Source organism: Lontra canadensis, unplaced genomic scaffold (genome assembly GCF_010015895.1).
Source record: "Lontra canadensis isolate GAN:19392208 unplaced genomic scaffold, GSC_riverotter_1.0 scaffold206, whole genome shotgun sequence".
NCBI lineage: Eukaryota > Metazoa > Chordata > Mammalia > Carnivora > Mustelidae > Lontra > Lontra canadensis.
The window spans coordinates 116,110-138,778 of NW_022631200.1; the positions used below are offsets into that span (position 1 = coordinate 116,110).

The following is a 22,669-nucleotide window of genomic DNA, read 5'->3' on the forward strand; positions in this document are numbered from 1 at the left end:
ATACATTTACCTACATTTGTGCACTTTGGTTTCTGAGTAATAATGATTAAAATGGTATATACACACAGAAATTTATATAACCGACAATGGAACTGTTTTTTTTTTAATTTTTTTTAAGATTTTATTTATTTATTTGACAGAGATCACAAGTAGGCAGGGAGACAGGCAGAGAGAGAGGAGGAAGCAGGCTCTCCGCAGAGCAGAGAGCCCGAGGCGGGGCGGGATCCCAGAACCCTGGGATCACGACCCGAGCCGAAGGCAGAGGCTTTAACCCACTGAGCCACCCAGGCGCCCGACAATGGAACTGTTTTTGACACAGTCACTAGATATAATCACTTTTCTATTATTTAAAATCAATCTTTTGGGGGAAAAAGTAGATATAACATCATTTTATTCTGCATTTCCTTGATCACTAGTGATAGTGAGTCATTTCCATTAGCTGTTTTTCATCTTCTTTGAACGGGCCACTAGCTTTGTCCATTTTTCTACTGAATTGCTGGTGTTACTATTATTTGTAGTAATGCTCTGAATATCAGGGATTATTATCCTTCGTTATGTTGGTTTGCAAGTATTTTCTTTCAATCTCGTATTTGTATATTTGACTTTGACTCTGATATTTTCCACATATAAATGTTATCTTAATGTCAGCTCCTGGATTATGTGTGATATTTAAGAAGGCCCACCTCAAAATTATAGAAATAATGTTTTTCTTGTACTCTAATATTGTACTTAGATCTTTCAGAGCTTCATTAGTGTACAAGGTATGTTCTTTCCATAGAGCTAAGTGTCCCAACACCATTTGATTAATCCATCTTCCTCCCACAGCAATGAAAAATCCTTTTTACCATACATAAGGGGAATCTAATAGGACCACCCAACCCCTAGTCTCTATCCCCAAGTCAAGAGAATCCCAAAGCTCCATTTTCTAGCACTCATGCCCTCTAGATAAGAGCCCCCGCCCCATGGCCTTCTATACTGCCACAGGCAAGTCGGAAGAGAGAACCCAAAAGCACCAAGTAAGAGTACTCCTCCAGGGGTGCGGGTAGGCTTTTCTGGGTAATGAAATGTGGTAACGGTTGTACAAATCTGAACATACTAAGTCACTGAATCGTGCACTTTAAATGGGTGAGCTATATGGTACGTAAATTGTATCTCAATAAGGTTACAAAAACCAGAAACAAGCAAACAACCCTCCACTAGACCCGAAAATCACTATCGATAGTGTGAAGAGAATGTTCATGATCCTTCTAAAACCATCAGTTCTGTCTTCCTGCAACACCAAAAGCATAATTATCTACCATAGGACTAACTTATACCCATTGTATCAAACAGTTTCTTCTAACTGCTTCTAATGCCCATATGTTCGGGAACAGTAAGGCACTCCTTGCCATCACTCCCTAGCTCCCTCTCTCAGTAATTTCTCGTCATGGTCATACTGCACACTTTTCACATAGTATGACTTTCAACTTTGTCTGTCTTCTCCTACTAGGTCTGTGAGGGCAAAAACTTGCATATTTTGCACTCTGTTCTATCCGCAGCACCCAACACAGGGCCTGGAACATGTTAGTAAATGCTCAGTTAATGTTAAGTGAGTATAGTAAGACATGTAGTACTCACTCACTCACTATTATACTCACTATTATACCACAATCCTATATTCCATAGATAGTCAGAATCAGCTTGTCAACTTAAAAATATATTGGGATTTTTACTGGACTATTGATTAATTTACAGATTTAACACAAGGAGAAATATCTTTGCCAAAGTCTTTCTATTTTACAAAGAAGGTCTAGCTTTCCACTTACTCCACCTTTTAATATTTAAAAAGTAAGCTTAAGTTTTAACATCTACATTCACAAGCTAAATGCAGCATATGTGCTTTTCTTCTGGTACCACTCTTGTCAGTCTCAGAGAGTAAGACGGGAAGCTTTGCTGTATTTATTTTATGCTCTAGAACAATTCAAACATCACAGGAACTGTCCGTGCTTTTCTACAGGTGAAAGTGTTAAACTACTTTTTTCTGTTTATTTCCTGGCTATTAATCTGTTCAAGTTTTCTTGCTTGCTGACTTTAGTTTGTTTTTAATACCTAGCTAGTCCTACATGCTACCAAATGCCTTTGTTCTAACGGGCCTAGTCTAACTGCTAAGCGCCGGGGAAAGTGAGTGTCCCTCATCAGCAGTGCTACAAACCCTTGTATTTATTCATTCGGAGGGAGTGGTAAGCCAACATGTTATCTTGTCCATCACAGACTCTTTCAATTCTGAATGTGTTCATTTTTCTACCTCCTAGGAACGCAGACAATCCTTTGTCTTCTCTAAAATGTATAGGCTTCTTAGCCTTGAACTACTAGACTTTGCATGCAGCTGAACATGACAGCAAGGAAACCTTTACCTTAATGGCACTAATTATACGTCAACGGTTGTGCGCTAAGCCCTTTAGGTGGACCAACTTATTCTTAAAGACAAATGTTTTAAATGGGAAAGTAACACAGATTTTTATTTTTAAAAGATTACGCTGGCTATAGTGTTAAAAATGCACTTGAGGGGTGCAAGAGGGATAATGGCTGTAACACTATGGTAAAAATAAAAATGAGATGGTTTCATCTTGGACTATGATGATAGGACATAGACTGGAAAAAAGTGGACAATCAGAAGATTGAATCTAGAGGACTTGGTGGTATGGGAGTGAGGAGGAGGGAATAATTGAGGACGACTCTCCAGTATGAATTCGCTGATGATGCACAAGATGTACACTCTGCCTGAAGGCTTTCCCACATTCTTTACATTCATAGGGCCTTTCTCCAGTATGAATTCTCTTATGAAGTGTAAGATGGGCAATCTGGCTGAAGGCTTTGCTACATTCCTTACACTCATAAGGTTTTTCTCCTGTATGAATTCTTTGATGTAGAGTAAGAGATTTACGATGGCTAAAGGCTTTCCCACAAACATTACAGTCATAAGGTTTCTCGCCTGTATGACACCTCTGGTGACAAATCAGGGACGCCCTCTGTCGGAATGCCTTTCCACATTCAAGACATACATATGGCCTTTTCCCGGTGTGGAGTCTCTGATGTTGGACAAGATAGGAGCCATCACTAAAGGCCTTCCCACATTCAATACATTCATAAGGCTTCTCACCAGTGTGAACTCTCTGGTGTTGAACAAGGTGTGCAATTTGACTGAAAGCCTTACCACATTCCTTACATTCATAAGGTTTCTCTCCAGTGTGTATTTTCTGATGTTGTGCAAGGTGAGCATTCTGGCTGAAAGTTTTGCTGCATTCCTTACATGCGTAAGGTTTCTCTCCAGTATGAATTCTCTGGTGATGAGCAAGGTGTGTACTCTGCCGAAAAGCCTTCCCACAATCTTTACATTCGTAGGGTTTCTCCCCAGTATGAACTCTCTGATGAAGAGTAAGTGAGCCACGATGGCTAAAGGCCTTCTCACAAATATTACACTCATAAGGTTTCTCTCCGGTATGAATTCTCTGATGTACAGTCAGGGACGAGCCATGGCTAAAAGCCTTCCCACACACATGACATTTGTAAGGTCTCTCTCCAGTATGAATTCTCTTATGCTGAATAAGGCCTATGTGATCAGTGAAAGCCTTCCCACAATCAATGCAATCGAACGGTTTCTCTCCAGTATGGTAATACCGCCGATGACGTATAAGAGAAGCATTCTGCCTGAAAGCCTTCCCACAGTCAACACATTCATATGGTCTCTTTCCAGTGTGAATCCTTCGATGATGAGATAGGGATGAACAATCACTAAAGGCCTTCCCACATTCGATACATTCATAGGGTCTCTCTCCAGTATGAACTCTCTGATGTTGAGCAAGGTGCGCAAGCTGGCTGAAGGCCTTATTACACTGCTTACACTGATATGGTTTCTCTCCAGTATGAACTCTCTGATGTTGAATAAGATGAGCGTTCTGACTGAAGGCTTTCCCACATTCAGTACATTCAAAGGGTTTTTCTCCTGTATGTATTCTCTGATGTTGGGCGAGGTGAGCACTCTGGCTGAAGGCTTTCCCACATTCAGTACATTCATAGGGTTTCTCTCCGGTATGAATTCTTTGATGAAGAGTGAGGGTTGAGATTTTGCTGAAAGTTTTCTCACAGTCATTACATTTCAGAAGTTTCATTTCTCTGTAGACTTGCTTGTGTTTTTTCACAAATGAATGTGTTTTTAAACTTTTATTATCGGTCTCAAAATTATATATTCTCTCTTTGATGGGAAATACCTGCTTTAGATAAGATGATCTCTTCAGATGAAAAACTCTCCCAGATTTGTTAAAGTGGTCTCTTCTCTCAATAAGGGCATCTGTATGAGTGACTGTCTCCTGACTGAAGTGTGTCTTCTGACTTACCAGCTCCCTCTTAAGTAGGTCTTCACATTTCCAGTTTACCCCTAATGTGGGACATTTAAGGTCATAGCTTGGAAGTCTTTCCATTATCATTGCCTGGGATAATTTTTCTTCATAAATGCCCTGGTTTGGTGATAATTCCTTGGTCATCCAAACATAGTCCAAGTCTGAAAGATATTGAGAAAGCAAATGTCTCCTTTACTTAACGCTAGAAGAATGGAAACTTCCAAAATGAAACCGTGTGAATCAATTACTGAAGACCACAGAGGTCTTTGACAATTCTTACAGAAAGTTAGACAATGCAACCATGCTTGCATTTCTGAAATAAACCCTTCTGGGCTCTGGCGTATTATTTCAAGATGATTTCTTATTCAAAATTATGTACCAATATTCATAATTGAAATTTGTATTTTCCTTTTTTGATGCTATTTTGGTAATATTCTGGCATCAAATGTTATGTTGTCTTCATAAACATAATTTCTTAAAATTCTTTTTTAAATTCTCTGTCATGGAACATTTTAAATAATGTTGATATTTTTCCTTACAGGTTTTACAGAATTTATTTGTGAAACTATTGGGAGTTGTTGCTTCTGTTCTTGGGGAAAGCAGTTCTGAGACAACTTTCTACATTTCTTCTATGGTAACCAGTCTGGTTAAAATTTCTCTCTCTTCTGGTGTAGGTTACGATAATTTATATTCTCCTAAAACATTACCCATCTCATCCAGGTTTTCAAATTCCTTATAGAAAATTGAGGAAAACAGATTCATATGATTCTTTTTTTTATATGATTCTTTTAAGTATTTATGCGTCAATAGTTACTTAATATCATTTCTTTTCTTGTTTTCTTTCATTTGTTTACATATTTGACAATTTATATATTTTATTGGTTTTCTAAAGAAGCACCAATTTGATTTTCATTATATCTAGTATTTACTAGTTCATTTACTCCTACTTTTTACCTCCAGCAGTGTAAGTCACTGTACATCACTTTAGTTTACCTTAGACTCATTTTGTTCTTTCTAATATCCTGAGTTGGATGCTTATTTATTTTTTCTTATTTATGAATATACACCATTACGGCTACAAATGACCTACCCAAATCTTCTTGAACCTCTGAGAACTAGAAGCAGGAAAAAGCCATACTACAAGGTACAGAATAAACTGTAACCATCTCACCTGAGGCTTATTTCACTGTAACATATAATCTATAAACTCTTATCTAGCTTTCATACCAGAAAAACACCTATCAAGCAAGGCAAGGAAAAAAATAAATAAATTTTAAAAAATTAACTGGGCCAAAAATCCCAATGAGTACAGCAAAAGTGGGAAGATGATGAACATAGAGAAAGGAGGTGAAGTTAGCTACCTAATTTATTCATCCTTTATGAGTATCAAGTGATTATGTTTTAAATTTCAAATGGATCAAATTTAAAATACAGATTTACAAATATATAAAGACATAAAAGGACTAAAAACCTTTTCATTTCAAGGAGTAGGATGGTGTAAAGGGGGAAAAAAAACCCAGACATAAACAACAAAGCAAAAATAAATAACAGAAACACCAAAGACAAAAATAATTAAAGGCAAAGGGAAGAGCATAGCTATAATAGTCGTTAACCTGATAAGCTCACATTTTACAGAAAACACTTAAACCAGTTTAAAAAACTAAACACAAATTTGTCTAAAGAATTCAGAAATGTAGGGGTGCCTGGGTGGCTCAGTAGGTTAAGCAGCTGCCTTCGGCTCAGATCATGATCCCAGGGATCATGATCTGGGATCGAGCCCCACATCAAGCTCCCTGCTTAGCGAAGAGCCCGCTTCTCCCTCTCCCTCTGCCTGACTCTCTGCCTACTTGTGATCTCTCTCTCTCTCTGTCAAATAAATAAATATCTTTAAAAAAAAAAAAAGGATTCAGAAATGTTGAACATCAGAGATGATTATAACAATATGGTACTTGAGAACCAGGTAAACATCACAGAACACAACAGAGCTCACAAACAGACTGTGGTGTCTGCTGGAAATCAGTAAAGGTAAAAGTGGCATGTCACACCAGTGGAGAAGATCCACTTAAAATAGTGTTAGAACAAAAAGTTTCAATTTGAGAGGGATTTTTAAGAGGTGTTTTCCAACAAGTATCAGAGAAGAAGTATCTTTTTTTTTTTTCTTGTTTAAACAGAAGAAACCTCTTGAGAATAGTTCCCCAACTCTAATTATCTGCCTTACCTGAGCAGAAGCCTCTTGTCATCTCTCCTTCCATCATCCACGGCTCTCTACCTTGCTCCAGTAAGGAGATTATGTCTGGTTTAGAAAGGCAAAGACCTTCACAGAAGGAAAGATAAGAAAATCGGCTATGTTGTGGAGACTGCAGAGTTATGACCAGTCCAAAAGGTACTGAGAGAAAAGGGATATTACAGGGAAATGCTGATAAAGGCATAAAAGACTACAGAGGTGAAAAGACTCCAATGCGGAGGAGGAGGACACTCTTACCCAATGAAAGCAGGTTCCTGTAGTTCTCTAGCATCACTTTCTTGTATAAAGTCCTTTGGGCAAGATTCAGCCATTCCCACTCATCTTGGGAGAAGTCTATGGCCACATCCGTGAAAGTCACTGAATCCTGAAATGACACAAAAATAACCTTGCTTAGTGTTCATGCCATTACTTAGCTAGCTCTACGGGTCAAGGGCAATGCTGTTCATGCTACAGGGGAAACGAAAACCCAAACATATATATATATACACACATTATATATACATATATAATTACACCTGGGTCCAAACCAGTTAGCTACTTGACAACTTTTCTGCCTAGTTATATTAGCTCTCCAAATATTCACGATTTTATGGTGGTGAGAAGAGACCGTCATATGGATAAATGTTGACTGCATTTAATACAGAACATCAAGTACTAAATTGTAGTTGACCCTTGAACAGCACAGGTTTGAACTTCACAAGTTCACTGACATGTGAGTTTTTTTCAATCAGTAAGTACAGTACTGTGTTATTTTCTCTTCCATATGACTTTAACAATTTATTTTCTCTAGCTCATTTTTTGTAAGAATGTAACATGTAATACCCACAACATGTAAAATATATACTGATCAACTGTTTATATTATCAATAAGGCTTCCAGTTAATGGTAGGCTCTTAGGAGTCCTGTCTAGGGGGAGCAAAGTTATATGTGGATTTTCTATGCAGAGATCAAAGTCAACCCCTATGTTGATCAAAGATCAACTGTATTTATCTATGTTAGAAGCTAGATCTCTTTTCTACATGGAGAAATTAAAGAGCTCTGGGACTGGGGGGTAAAGCTTCAAGGAAGGATGCTGACCTGATAAACATGATTTCAACCTCCATAATACAGTCTAAGAAATCTTAGTGTTCTGAGATGTTAAGAAGTATGTCTAAAAAATGAAAGGAAAAAAATGCCTAGCAATATTTTTTCCTTTTGACATAAAAGTATGTTTGCATTAGGAAAACACACTGATGAGAAGTATCCAAAGAGATCATATGAGATGAGCACAACCTGTTCTGCTACATGGGCTGAATTTCCTAACCAACCAGCAAGTGAAGCTGGTCACCCATTCTGTGGTTCCTGACAGATTTTCCACTTCTTACTTTGTGATTTCACTTACATCAACATTTAAAAATGAGTTCTGAATAAATACCAATTGTGAATAAAACCAGACAAAAAGGTCAGATTATTTCAAAGAATTCAGGCTCTGGCACAGACTAGCTAGACGATCCTGTGAAGTTAATTAACTGCACGTGCCTCGGTTTTCCCACATGAAAAATGGGAATTATTTTGGTAGCTACCTCACAGCTGCATTGTGAGAATTTAATGGGGTTAACAGTCACAGTACCTGGCTAAGTGCTCAATTGTTACCTAAGATAATAATGAAGGAGGGATAGGAAAGGAGTAGAAGGAGGAGGTGGCCAAGAACAGGGGAAAACATTTGGTTTAATATTTCAACAAGTTTTACTTGTGTTTTATCTAATTTCGATATACTGTGTTAGTTAAGAACATGGTCTCTGAAGCCAGACTGTATTCAAATCCTGTTTTGTTCAGTAAGGTGAAGATATTAGTTCTGCTTTTAATATCTGAAGATATTTTAAATAACTCAGAACAGTGTATTGTATTTACATATATATATTTACCATTTCTTTTTTTTTTTTTTTTTAGATTTTTATTTATTTAATTGACAGAGATCACAAGTAGGCAGAGAGGCAGCAGAGAGAGAGGAGGAAGCAGGCTCCTGCCAAGCAGAGAGCCCGATGTGGGGCTCAATCCCAGGACCCTGGGATCATGACCTGGGCCGAAGGCAGAGGCTTTAACCCACTGAGCCACCCAGGCGCCCCATATATTTACCATTCCTGTTGTACTTTCTCATTCCTGATGTTCCAGTTCCCTTCTTATAATTTTGATCTGAAGAACCTCCTTTTGCAATTCTTTGAGAAATCCGTCAATGAATTTTCTTACTTTTCCTTCATATAAGAAACTATTTCACCTCCAATTCTGAAGGCTATTTTTGCTGGACAGATAATGCTGGGTTGACAGTTCTTTCCTCTGAGTACTTTATTTTTTTTTTAAGATTTTATTTATTTGACAAGGAGACAGACAGCGAGAGAGGGAACACAAGCCAGGGAGAGAGAGGGAAGCAGCCTCCCGCTGAGCAGGGAGCCCGATGAGGAGCTCGATCCCAGGACCCTGGAATCATGACCTAAGACAAAGGCAGATGCTTAACCCACTGAGCAACCCAGGCGCCCCTCCTCTGAGTACTTTTGAAGCTGTTCTACTTCCTCTGACCGCCATGATTTCTGACGGGAAATCCACAGAACTGAAATCGCTGCTGCCCTATATATTATGCAGCACTTTTCTCTGGCTGCTCTCCAGGTTTTCCCTTGTCTGCAGTTTTCAGCAGTCTGACTATGAAGCTCCCAAGCAAGGGGTTGGTTGGTTTGTTTGTCTCTCATGCTGGAGTTTGCTGGGCTTCATGAATCTACAAATTATGTCCTTCACTAAAGTTGGCAATTTTTCAGCCATTATTTCTTCAAATATTTTTCTACACTTCACTTCTTTTTGGGACTTCAATGATACAAATGTTAAACATTCTGGTGTTGTCCCACAGGGTCCTGAGACTCTCTTCAGTCTTTTATCTATTTTCAGATTAGATAGTTTCTATTTAGTTTCAAGTTCACTAAGTCCACTGTCATCTCCATAATGCCACTAAGCCCATCCAGTGAGCTTATTTTGGTAATTCTAGTTCTCATTTCCTATTGATATTTTCTGTTTCTTTGCTGACACAATCTATTTGCTTTAAGAGTTTTTACTTGTTGGAGCATTTTTATAATAACTGCTTTAAAATCTTTATCAGATAATTCCACCACTGGTGTCACATCAATGTTAGTATCTGGTGATTATCTTTTCCCCTGTGAATTGAAATTTCCCTAGATTTTCATCAGCTGAGTAGTTTTAGGTAGTATCCTTGACATTTTGGATGTTATGAGACTCCATGTCTTGTTTAAATTATATTTATGTAAAGAATATTGATAACTTTGTTCACACTCCATTTCCAAAGCCTATGAAGTGATGTGCACGTCTGTCTTACTGGTGTAGTACTAGGTGGCCAGCCATCTAATCTGGAGTTCACTTCTCACAGACTATGGCATGCTTTTCAGGGCCAGCTACGTGCAAGAGCAACTTAGAGTGAGCTCAGGAGTTCATAAACAACTTTATATGGTTGATTTCCAAAGCTCCTCCTTCTCTGTGATCTGTCCAGTGTTTTCTACTTCCTAGGGGTTCTCCTTTTCAGTCTTCTGGCCAGATGACTGGGGCTTATTTATTCCACTCTACTGGGCAGCTACCCTGACTATATCCACCCATGGGACCGAGAAAGGAACGAACATAAGCAGGGAAAAAGAAAAAGAAAAAGAAAAAGGGGAAAAAAAGGCGGTAAGAGCTTCTTCAGTCACAGAGAAAATTTCTCATCCTTCAAAATTTTAGACTTCTGCAGACCCCACTGCTAGTCTAAGGGCACGAGAAAACAGAGAACTTTTCTTGTATGGTAGATTTCCATCCACCCTCTCTGAGCATTGAATCCCCTTCCTACTTCTTGAGCCTGAACCAGGTTTTCTCCTGCAATTCTTTTTACCCATGCCAAAACCCCCTTCTGGGTATTGTGCTTTGTTGAATCCATGCTAGGAGGTACTGGGAGGGGAAAAAAAAGGTAATCACATTGCATTTTGGGTTTCTTCCCCAATCGGCCTGCTATTATTTACTTTTTTTTTTTTTAAGATTTTATTTATTTGACAGAGAGACAGCAAGAGAGGGAATAAAAGCAGGGGCAGTGGGAGAGGGAGAAGCAGGCTTCCTGCAGAGCAGAGAGCCCGAAGTGGGACTCGATCCCAGGACCCTAGAATCATAACCTGAGATGAAGGCAGACGCTTAACGACTGAGCCACACCAGGCGCCCATACTATTTACTTTCTAAAGCCTCAAATCGCACTCCATGCATGCTGTTCTGGTTCTATAGCAGCTTTCAGTGGAAAAGACAGGGTAAACTGGGCTTAGTCCATCTTACCCAGAACAAGGACTCTCCCCAATCCAGTGTAAATTATTAGTAGTTTTAAAATTAAAATCCCATTGGATATAAAAAGCCTCCTGATGTTTAGGGCTTCTTGTCCATCAAACATATTGTAGATTTTTCACATATATATTACAGTGTGTATATACTGTGTGTATTTTATATACTGTATGAACAACTACATGCCACATAGGCAAACAGTAGCATATAAATCTAATGTTTATATAGTGCTTATTATGTGCCAGGTACTTTTCTAAATACTTAAAATACATCAACTCATTAATGCCCACAACAATGCTATAAATTAGGTACTGTTATTATTCCCATTTTTATGGTTGAGGAAACGGAAATTAAGGTGATTATTATCTAGTATATATTGGAGCTAGAATTTGTACCCAAGCAGTCTGGTGCCACAGTCATGTTATTAATCTTTATGCCATACTTTGCCACTCTTAAAATATTTTCCTTACAAATAACAACACTGCTTACATCTAAAATGTTTAAATGCTTAGGAAACAAGTTCCATTGGTACTGCATGTTTTGTGGTATTATACCTGATCAGAAAAGGTGTTTTGCTATAAGTTGCTCAATGTGTCTTCTATGTAAAATAAAGACAATTTTTTATCCTGTTATTTTTTATTTGGTAAGTTTATTCATCAAATTTTATAATTTTTTATAATAAAATTTGATGACACTCATTTAGCAGTTCACTTTAATTAGAACATGAATTATAGTTCTTAACTTATTGGTCATAAAAATATTAAAAATGTTCAGGGCGCCTAAGTGGCTCAGTCGTTAAGCACCTGCCTTCGGCTCAGGTCATGATTCCAGGGTCCTGGGATTGAGTCCCGCATCAGGCTCCCTACTCAGCAGGAAGCCTGCTTCTCCCACTCCCACTTCCCCTGCTTGTGTTCCCTCTCTCGCTGTGTCTCTCTCCATCAAATAAATAAATAAAATCTTTTTTAAAAAATTAAATTAAATTAAAAATGTTCTGAAGTAAAGTGTGAGAAACTCTTAATCCACAAGAAATGAAAATTTAGGACTTTAGTCCAAGAAAATTATCAGTGATGAGGGCAAAAATTCAACAACAGAGATGATCACTGCAATAATCTGTTAAATAATAAAACACTGGCAATAATTTAGTTTTGGAACAAGAGGCTGATTAAATAGATTATGGTATTCATCCTGGAAAGAAAAAGGATATACAGAACATTCCTTGGCATTTTAAGATGCTCATGGTTCCAAGCCAAGTGGGGAGGGGAAACCTTTGCATATTCTGGCCCAAATGCCAGACATCTCACCTATGCCTGCAGATCTCTTCCTCTTCCTTCAAGATACAACTCAGGAATCACAGCTCCCAACCCCTCCTCCCTTCAACAGTGAGTATGATTATGTAGGCTACATGCTATTCAAGATCTCTCACCAAGGAGGCAAAACGGAGCTAAAAATAAAGTAGATTGTGGTGTGTCACAGAGCTTCAGCACTCCAGAAGGAACACCTTTTCCTAACTTACCCAAAGGTACTTAGATGGCCTGTGAATGGTCCCTCCCCATTACTCCACAGCAAGTCTAGTTCTATAGCTACAGCACTGATCACACTGTATAAATAAATGTTTCCTGCCTTTTCATTTCTCCAACAGATTATAAGCTCTATGAAAGCCAGGATGGTGGGGTGCCCAGGTGGCTCAGTCATGAAGTGTCTGCCTTCAGCTTGGGTCATGATCCTGGAGTCCTGGGATCAAGCCCCACGTGGGGCTCCGTGGTCTGCAGGAGGCGTGCTTCTCCTTCTCCCAGTCCCCCTGCTTGTGTTCCCTCTCTTGCTGTCTCTCTCTCTGTCAAATAAATGAATAAAATCTTTAAAAAAGAAAGCAAGCCAGCCAGCCAGCCAGCCAGCCAGGATGGCTACTAAGGAAGTGGGCAGATGATGGCTCTCAAATTTTCTCTCAGGACTGTATTTCTGTGTTGTCATATACTTATGAGAAAACACAGACCGACAAGCTCAGAGTGGGTCATTTCTTGAATGAAGACTAAACAGCTGTAAGGAGAAGAGGAAGCTCTGAGAGGGCACTGGGTTATCTGAGTCTGTCTCTGTGGTCCCATCACTCATCGGAAAGGGAGGAAATAGGAAACAGGCCCAGGATCGAAGTCTTCAGCAGATGCTCTTCAGAAGGAAACAAGCATTACCAAACCCTGGAAAGCAAGACCGTACTTTACGAAGGAAGGAGGGAATACTCACTCACCAGGGGCGTGGCTTTAAGAAGTTCAACTCCCATCACCTCCTCCTCTTCCGGGCTCCTCATTAGGCAAAGGGCTTTACCCTGAGAGGGCAGAGGGAGGACAGGAGAAAGGAGTTCTGAGAAGCTGAGTAGCTGTAATATTCCTGCCTAGAAATGCCTCCCTTCAGCTCCCCCGGTTCTCGCCTCCCCTCCCCCACCCGCTATCCCCGCAGTCCAGGCACTCCCTGGGACACCTACACTCTACAGCCGGGCGGCTCCGCTGCGGGTTTGCAGGCCGGGCGCACCTCCTCTCTCAAAGCCACCGTCCACTGTCAACGCCTGGGAAAAGCAGCCTCGCCCGAAGGAAAGCATTACCTGTTACAACAAGGGGTCCCCATGGCTTACAGACGCTGGACCAAAAGTAACCATCAAGAGACCCACTTTGCTCTGTGACAAACTAGTTTTCAAGGAGCCCCTGCCCACTCTGAGCCAAGTTTCTTCCGTCGGAGTTCGGGAAACAGAAACCTGCTGGTGGGGGGGGGAGTTGGGGTCTCGACCCTTGAGGTCATTTACCCTCTGAGGGTCGCGTTTTCAGCTGCGCGAATGGTTCCGGACACTGACCTCAAGCAGAGGTAGCGGGGACTACGTGAGAGTCGTCAGCCGGTGCCGCATCCGGATCCTGGCTCCCCCACTCGCCGGCGGTCACCTGCCCTCTGCACCCTTCAGGTAGGTCCTCTCTGTGCAAACGACGCAGCTCGCGCTCCGCGGTGTGCTCCCGGGACGTCGGGTGTCACTCAGCGCAACCAGCGAAGAGGAGCGCGGCTGCGAGCCACAGCGCGACACAGAGCGCTTCCTCCCGCCGTCTGTCCTCACTCCGGAGGCAGGGACGTGGGGGCGGCAGAGGGCTGCGGGGCAAGAACCGGAGGCGTTCCGCGACCTCGCCCTGGAAAGCTGGGGATCCCTTTCCGTTTCAGAGGAGGCTGTGAACATCCTGTCACCCACAAGCCCCACCGCACAATGACCCGGGGGCCAAGACTCAGACCCGGTCACCGGACTCTCTGCAGGTCAGCCGCGCGCTCCGGGCCCGGGGACCCGCCTACCCCACGCTCTCTGGTCAGCCGCACGCTCCGGGCCCTGCGAGTTCCCACCCCCGACTCTCCGAACGGGTCAGCCGCACGCTCCGGGCCCGGGGACCCCTCCTCGACCCCGTGGACAGGTCAGGGACCCCCGACCCTGGACTCCTGGGTCCGCCGGCCCCCACAGCCGGGGACGCCCTCCTCCGGCACTCGCGCCGCCGCGCCCCAGCCACCTGTCACCCTCACCTGTGCACTCAGTCCCGGTCCACCCCTCCAGCCTCACGGCCCCAACGGGATTGCGCAGGGCTGGCCTCCCTCGGGAGGCTGTCCGGAGCACTGCCTCGCGCCGTCATCCGTTCCCGCACGCCCCTTCGCCCACGGGCTGCCGGACGCGCGCGGCCGCTCCTCTCAGTCACGCCGTCAGCTGCCGGCTCCCGCGCGAGACGACTTTCCCCTCAGCAGCCGCCCGCCCGCTCTCGCCCGCACTCCCTGTCACCGCCGGAAGTGGGCGTGTCCTGCGCCGCAGGGGCCCCTGGGGACGGTAGTCCAGACTGGACGACGCGCTGCCGAGCTTCGTTCCAGCCCACCGAGGGCTGGGGACTGCTACCCTCAGCCCCCTGTAGAGGCCGGCTGGCGCGGGACAGTGCCGCGCGGGAGCCTCTCAGGCCTGGCTCTGGGTGCCCCAAGTACACGCCGCCTCCCTGAAGGGAGCCGAGCCCTGAGGATTATGGGAGCCCCCTCCAGGCTTCGAGTGCGCAGGCGCCGCCGTGAGCCGCACAACGCAGAGGCCGGGTTTCCCCCGCCCCTGAGCCTATAGGATCGCAGGAGGCGTGCGGCGCGCAGGCGCGCAGGCGCGCGGAAAGCGGGCGGGGCTTAGGGTCCAGGGGCGGAGCCTTAGGAATAGGAGGTGAGGGAGGACTTGGTTTTGCCAGATGTTTTGTGCACTTCTGTGACTTGCGACGTGTGTGCATGTGTGCGTGTGTATGTGCATGTGTGTGTGTGCGTGTGTGTGCGCGCATGTGTCCTGTCTTAGTTCGTGCCCAGTCCTCTCTCTCATAGAAATGCTCTCACTCTCTAAAATAAATGAATCTTTAAAAAGTAATATTTCCTGTATGTCTTCTTGCAATTATGTTTCTCAGACAGTTTATCCCCTTCATTTAGATTTCATACTTAATAACTGTATAATTGGGTGTTCAGTTCTCCATCATGTCTAAAGTCACTGCCCTTTTCTATTCTGCATTCTTTTCTTACCGTTTTGTTATTGTTGTGGGTGTGTTCAGTTGGCTTAAAAAAACCTCCTTTCTTTCCTCAGAGGATTGGATACTTTCTGCATCTTTTCAAAGACAGGGCTTCTGGTTCTGTTAATCTTCTGTCTTCTGTACCTTACTGGTTTCTCTCTTCTTGTCTTTCACTGCATATGTCCACTTACTCTTGAGTGCATTTTGGTAGGTGGCTCGCTTGGCTGAACTTCATGTCCAAACTCTGCCTACCCAGAGATAGTAGCGGCTGAAGCCTTAATTTTTTTTAAAGATTTTATTTATTTATTTATTTGACAGAGAGAGACACACAGAGAGAGAAGGAACAGAAGCAGGGGGAGTGGGAGAGGGAGAAGCAGCCTTCTGGCCAAGCAGGGAGCTCCATGCTCAATCCCAGGAGGCTGGGATCATGACCTGAGCCAAAGGCAGATGTCTAATGACTGAGCCACCCAGGCGCCCCAAGAAGCCTTAATTCCTCCTTAGCTGGGATGCCTGGAATTCGCCCAATAGTTGCATGAATAAAAGATCAGTCAGAAATTTTGAACTTTAAGTGCTGGTGAAGGCTTTAAAAAAAAAGTGAGGACAAACCTTGTTAGAAACTGGAAGAAAGAGGGGTTTTGTTATGTAGGAACAGAGAGTTCAGCAACCCTACTATTTGCAATTAATGTGGAGAGTAGACCTGGGTGATCTGAGGAGATTTTAACCAACATGTTGAAAATGTTTCCTGCTTTTTTTTTTCTTGCTGCTTATAGAAACATGCAAAGGACAGAGAGAAATTGAGGGAAGGACTATTCGCAAGAAGCCAGGACTTGATGGTTTTGAGTATCTATAGCCTCCCTAGATGGCAGATGATGCTAAAAATCAAGAAATGGCATCCAAGCAGAGATAAAACCCAGGGTACTGCTCGGGAACTGATCTAGAAGGAAAAAAGTATGACTGTAGAATCTGCTGGAACCTCAGAAAGATTAAAACTGGTATCTTGGAGTACTATTTAATGATACATGGCTGTGGCTTTTGTGCAATGGGGTGAAGCCCAGTGGAATTCACACAAAGTCCACAAAGTGTTCAAGAGAATTAGCTCAGTAGATATACTGCCAGCTGGGAGTGAACAGGGGCAGAAAATACAAGCTAGAGACGACTGGATTAAAAAAATTCAAATGCCAGCAAGCAAGGTTAGAAAACTACTGAGCTGCAAACACGTGGCAGAACTGAGATATCAGAATGTGAATTATTCCCAGGCCTTGAGACCTAATCAAGGAATTTCCAAACATTTTTCTGACCAGATTTCCAAACTGCTATGTACCCGTGATTTCACTGTTGCCTGAGACAAGGAGCAGGGGTAGCAGATAAGGCGCTACGTCCAGAGATCTGTAGATCAAGAGGAACTGTCCTTAAGGGACAGCACCTTATGAGCCTTGTCAGCACCCAAACCTAATTCAGAGGACAAGATTCGTAACCTTGAGCTGGTGCTATAATGAGATGAGACATGGGGAGGGCCTTGAAAGGGGATGAGTATGTTTTCCAAGTAAAAAGACAGGAACTGGGGTGCTTGGGTGGCTCCATGGGTTAAGCCTCTGCCTTCAGCTCAGGTCATAATCTCAGGGTCCTGGGATCGAGCCCTCATTGGGCTCTCTGCTCGGCAGGGAGCCTGCTTCCCCCTGCCACTCTGCCTGCCTCTCTGCTCACTTGTGATCTCTCTCTGTCAAATAAATGAATAAAATCTTTTTAAAAAATAAAAATAAAATGACATGAACCAGCAAGGAGTCAGCCAGAGCAGACTGTGGTAAGCAGCCATTAACATGCCTCCCCATGACCTTGCCTCCCGTTATTCATACCCATTTGTAATCCTCTGCCTTTGGAAATGAGCTGGACCTCATGACCACTTCTAAGTAACCAAATACAAAAAGAAGGGACATCATCAATAATACGGGGTTCAAAAGGAGTTTGGCTTCCATTTTAGGTACCCTCTCTTGCCTACTCACTTTCAAGGAAGTCAGGTACCGTGCTGGGAGCCGCCCATGTGGAAAGAATTGATGTGTCCAGCCACAGGCCCACAAGGATCCCAACCCAGCCAACAGCTTAAATAAGTGCATTTGGAAGATGACTCTTCTCCTGTAAAGCCTTCAGATCACTGCAGCTCTGGCCAGCCGCTTGCTGGCAGCCTTACGGGAGCTGAGGCACCCAGCGAAAGTCATGCCTGGCTTCCTTTTTCAAGGAAACTGTGAGAGAATCAACGTGTGTTTTAAGCCACTATGCTTTAGGGTCATTGGTTACACAATAGCTGACCATCTTACCACCTTGACAACTCTTCTTCTGTGACACAGTGAGTTAAGACAGGGATCCTATCCATACTCAAAGATGCCGTACGGATTAGAATTACGGTAGCTACTATGATCAAAACCCAAGTGTTATTACCTTAACACATATAAGTGGTTTTTTTTAAAGATTTTATTTATTTATTTGTCAGAGACAGAGGGAGAGAGAGTGAGCAAGCACAGGCAGACAGAGAGGCAGGCAGAGGCAGAGGGAGAAGCAGGCTCCCCGCCGAGCAAGGAGCCCAATGTGGGACTCGATCCCAGGACGCTGGGATCATGACCTGAGCCGAAGGCAGCCGCTTAACCAACTGAGCCACCCAGGCGTCCCAACACGTATGTTTATTTCTCACTCGCATAATAATCCATTGTTGGTGCTCCTGGGGGACTGATGGCTTTCCTCTGATGTAGTGGTTTAGGGGCCCAGAATCCTTCCTTCTTGCGGTTTTGCCATTCCGTATTATCAAGATTCTTCTTCCAGGTGGACAGGACGTCCTCTTATTAACAAAGCCCCAACTGACACACTGCTATTCAAACCACGCTGAAGAAAATTAGTCTAATAACTAGTCTAATAACCATAACTAGAATCAATAATGGCTGAGTAATGTAGGATGTAACTGCATACTCACATTCCAGAATCAAGTCCAGACAACAGAAAAAGAGGCACGAACTTTGGGTGGTCATCTAGTCCTAACACAGATATAACAAACACCCATGACCTTGGAAAATAATCTTATGGGTTTTGGTAACTGGACCTGCTATATGCTAAACTAGAAAATAATTCCCCTATGAGCCCTCACTTGCATAAATGCAGGTCTTTTAGAAACTCCAGTGGAATTGTTCACAGTGATTTTCATTACAATCATTCAGGAGGGTTCAGTCCTTTTCTATTGACACAAATCAATGTGACTCACCAGCCATGCCATGAAATGTACTGAATTAAAACAAAACCCTAATGCAGGGGCGCCTGGGTGGCTCAGTGGGTTAAAGCTTCTGCCTTCGGTTCAGGTCATGATCCCAGGGTCCTGGGATCGAGCCCCGTATCGGGCTCTGTGCTCAGCAGGGAGCCTCCTTCCTCCTCTCTCTCTCTGCTTGATTCTCTGCCTACTTGTGATCTCTGTCAAATAAATAAATAAAATCTTTTAAAAAAAACACCCTAATGCAGTGTGAACCCTGGGGACCTATTATTAAGTACAGTGGACATACTAGGTACTAGAACATCCTTGGAATTCTGTGGTTTATTATGACCATTTTCCTTTCTTCCTGGGTTAACCATTACCCTGTAATTCAGCTACAACACATGCCATAGTTCAATAACACTTTTTTTAAAAAATTGATCTGTTTGTTTGAGAGAGCGTGTGCAGGGGGCAGGGGCAAAGGGAGAGGCAGTCTCAAGTAGATGCCAGGCTGAGCGTGGAGCCCGACGCAGGGCTCAACCGCAAGTCCACAAGATGAGGACCTGATCCAAAAGGGAGTCAGATGCTTGCCCGACTGTGCCACCCAGGCACCCCCTTGGTAGCCCTTTCAAATGCAATCTCTCATGAGAAGTCCCGGTACCTAAAGGAGGAGACCTGATGAAAATTTTAAGATGCTAGTGCTTTCTGTCAAAAGAACATGCAAAGGCTACGGGACCCTGACAGGACCTCACAAAAGACAAGTCAGGGGCATGGACATAAATGTTCCAAGCAGGCGTTATACTCTTTTGAATTCCTTTGTGTCCTTATGTATTATGCAAGTAACTTCTGACCGTCAAAATACATTTCCAAAAATATTGCCTAGATTTTTAATGGTATAATTAGTAAAGGATATTAAATATTTCGGGGTGAGATTAATCTCATCTTTATCTCAAAGTATAGGTCATATTAAACGCAGATTTTGTTTACCAACCAACCCATAATGGTGGGACTAGAACAGGCTCAATTTTAAGAGTCTTCCATCACGTGGGTGGTGTGACAAGAGTCAGCAGGGAGGTTTCGTAGGGTTTGAGAGTAAAGTTTTCCAAGATGATTGAAACCTTCATGGTAGTCGAGTTTCAATAATATACATTCAGATCTTTCCTCCAACTTAAATTTCATTTACAAGAAGCGGCAAGGTCAGGAATTCAGTAAAAATCACAGCTCAGCAACTGATCCACTGTTGCATTTGGCTTTCAGCATCTGCCGCCCCATGGTTAGAAAGAGTGAGATTGATTCTCGACACCATCACAAAGACCTTCACTTCCGTTTTTGCTTACGAAAGGAATTTCAAGTGGCCTTTTAGTTCTCTAACTTCATTATAAATAAGCATCGCACATGCTTTTGGAACTAGGATTCCTCATCACCTTTCGTTGTTGGTAAGAGCTATCTAGTCCTAACGTGCTGTGGGCCTTATAATCCTGCCGTTATCAGGAAGAGCTTTTTCTCAGGGTGCCTGGGTGGCTCAGTTGCTTAAGTGTCTGCCTTTGGCTCAGCTCATGATCCCAGGGTCCTGTGATTGAGCCCCACATCAGCCTCCCTGCTCAGTGGGGAGTCTGCTTCACTCTCTGGCTCTCAAATATTTAAAAAAGAATAGCCTTTTGCAGAGATATATGCACCTCTCTCTATATATAGCAGCATTATTTACAATAGCCAAATTATGGAAGCAGCCTAAGTGTCTATCGATAGGTGAATGGATAAAAACATGGTATGTACACACACACACACACACACACACAATGGAATATTCAGTCATAAAAAGAATGAAATCTTGCCACTTGCAATGACACGGACAGAGCTATAGAGTACTGTGCTCGGTGAAGTAAGTCCGAGGAAGACAAAGACCTAGGACTTCACTCGTGTGAATTCAAGAATAAAAACAAACGAGCAGAGGGGAAAGACGGAGAGAGAGAGAGAGAAGTCAAGAAACACTCTTAATTACTGAGAACAAAGTGATGGTTACCAGAGCGGAGGCGGCCAAGGCTGCGGATGGGAGCGCGCTTGCCGTGACGAGAACCGTGTGACAAAGGGAAGAGAGGACTCGCTGTACCGTACACCCGAAACTAGTATCACATGTATGTTAAGTACAATTGGAATTCAAATAAAATTTAAAAAAATAAAATTCAAAAAAAAGAATAGCCTTTCCTAATACAAATGGAATTAAAAATGTCTGTCTTTTGATCTATCTCATTCCATAATCAATCCTTATTGCGCCACTCTTCTATCCTTTACTAATCACTCTCTAGCATCAGTTGCCATAGGGGCCAGCTTTCTTTGGTTGAGAACAAAAGCAGACTAACCTACAATCAGAAGTTAAATACTGAAGAATATCAAGTCCCTCAGAGATTTAAAGAACTGAGCCAGGGTGTGAGAAAGCAGGGAAGGTTCCAGGGGAGCAGGGGGTGGGCAGGAATGCAGAAACCTTCATGCTGCTGCTGGAGGCTGACCCGACTCCAACCACGGACGGCAGCCCCGAGGGACGTCTCACGTTCTGCACAACTCAATGAACCCTCCAGGAAAACATCCATTGTGCCATACAGAAGGCTGCGTATTGGCCCCGCTCCTGTCCCTGTGTCTAAATAGCAATCAAATATATAATAAATAAATAAATAAAATAAATAAATAAAATATAAAGAATGAAACTTCTGATTGGCTTAATTGGAGCCACGTGTAATTGCAGAACACCACAGAATGAAGAAAGTGACCACAGCAACAGAGAGCTAGGAAAAGTGTGTGTGTTTAAGACAAAAACAGATTTCAACACATATACCAAAGAAACCATGTAGATATACACACACACACACATATATATATTCAATATTAATTTTGATGCTAGGACTACAAGATTTTACACACTAGGTTTTCCAAGTCACACATCTCATTTAATATATTGTGGATGTACAGCTCTCCAAAGCAGCACACATAGAATCGAACCTCCTTCTGCTAACCAGACAATACAGTATTCAATAACCACAATTTAATGAACCTGCTTGGCAGGACACAGAAATCGTACTTATCATAATTACAACAATTTTGCAATAGACATTATTTACATCTATTTATTCCAATAGGACAAAATCCCTAGATCTAGGATTATTGTTTCAAAAGGAACACATCTTTATCATGTTGCTAGGTCATACTATGTTGCCATCCAAAAAGGAGACAGAGTTACACAGCTAATGATCAAGTGTCTGTCTTCCCACACTGATGCCAGGACTGGATATTATCCGAATTTTAGATTTTAATCCATCTGAAAGCCAAGGAAATTTGTTTTAATTTGTGATTTTCTGGTTAGTAAGATTAAGAAATTTACAGATTTTCTCTATTCCTTTGAATTCTTCAACCAACATGCCCGTTGGCATGCACTGCCAATTTTTCCACTGCCTTGTATGTGTAATGGCACTTTGTTCCCAAATGACATGTTACTTCCTATAACTTCTATTATCTTGTCAACTGTCTTTTACATCTTTTTGGTGCCTTCCACCATGTGGAAGTTTTAAATCTCTGTATAGGCCAACCTACTCTCCTCCTCATGTCTTCTAGGACCCCATGTCCTACTCAGTAAACTTTCCTCCTTTCTAGGTTTGCTTCTTACATATCATTTAGTAATTAGAAAGGTTAGATACAACTGCATGACATTTTTCTGTAATGTATGTGTGCTTTTTTTTTTTTTTAAGAGGGTGGACAACCACTGTCAAAACATCATTTCCCCTCTAACAAAAACCAGTCTTATTATACCAAAATCTGAAATGCAAAGAAACCTATTTCAAAGATGTCCTGCTATGCTTGCCGAATTATCTTTCCTTGTGTAGTTTCAACTAAAACTGTCAAAGTAAACATATCCTACGGGACTCTGTCGTGAAGGACAATTTACCAACACTTTAACGGTATTGAGTATTTCATCTAG

At 42.5% G+C, this 22,669-nt stretch overlaps 1 protein-coding gene across 2 annotated transcripts in view; it reads right to left on the reverse strand.

Annotated features, from left to right (window-relative positions):
* Positions 1-14,536, reverse strand: part of LOC116861765 (zinc finger protein 470) — a 37,922-nt gene extending 23,386 nt beyond the window's left edge. The window contains exons 1-5 of one of the 2 annotated variants that reach the window (XM_032848562.1): positions 13,190-13,212; positions 8,737-8,816; positions 6,859-6,985; positions 6,595-6,690; positions 2,653-4,537 (exon numbers count right to left, since the gene is read on the reverse strand). In XM_032848562.1, coding sequence (XP_032704453.1) covers positions 2,664-4,537; positions 6,595-6,690; positions 6,859-6,985; positions 8,737-8,739 — 2,100 coding nt within the window. In that variant the 5' untranslated portion in view covers positions 8,740-8,816; positions 13,190-13,212 and the 3' untranslated portion in view covers positions 2,653-2,663. Of the gene's footprint in view, positions 4,538-6,594; positions 6,691-6,858; positions 6,986-8,736; positions 8,817-13,189; positions 13,213-14,487 lie in introns of those variants that run through there. The other variant, XM_032848564.1, reaches the window with a different exon arrangement.
* Positions 14,537-22,669: the final 8,133 nt, after the last annotated feature.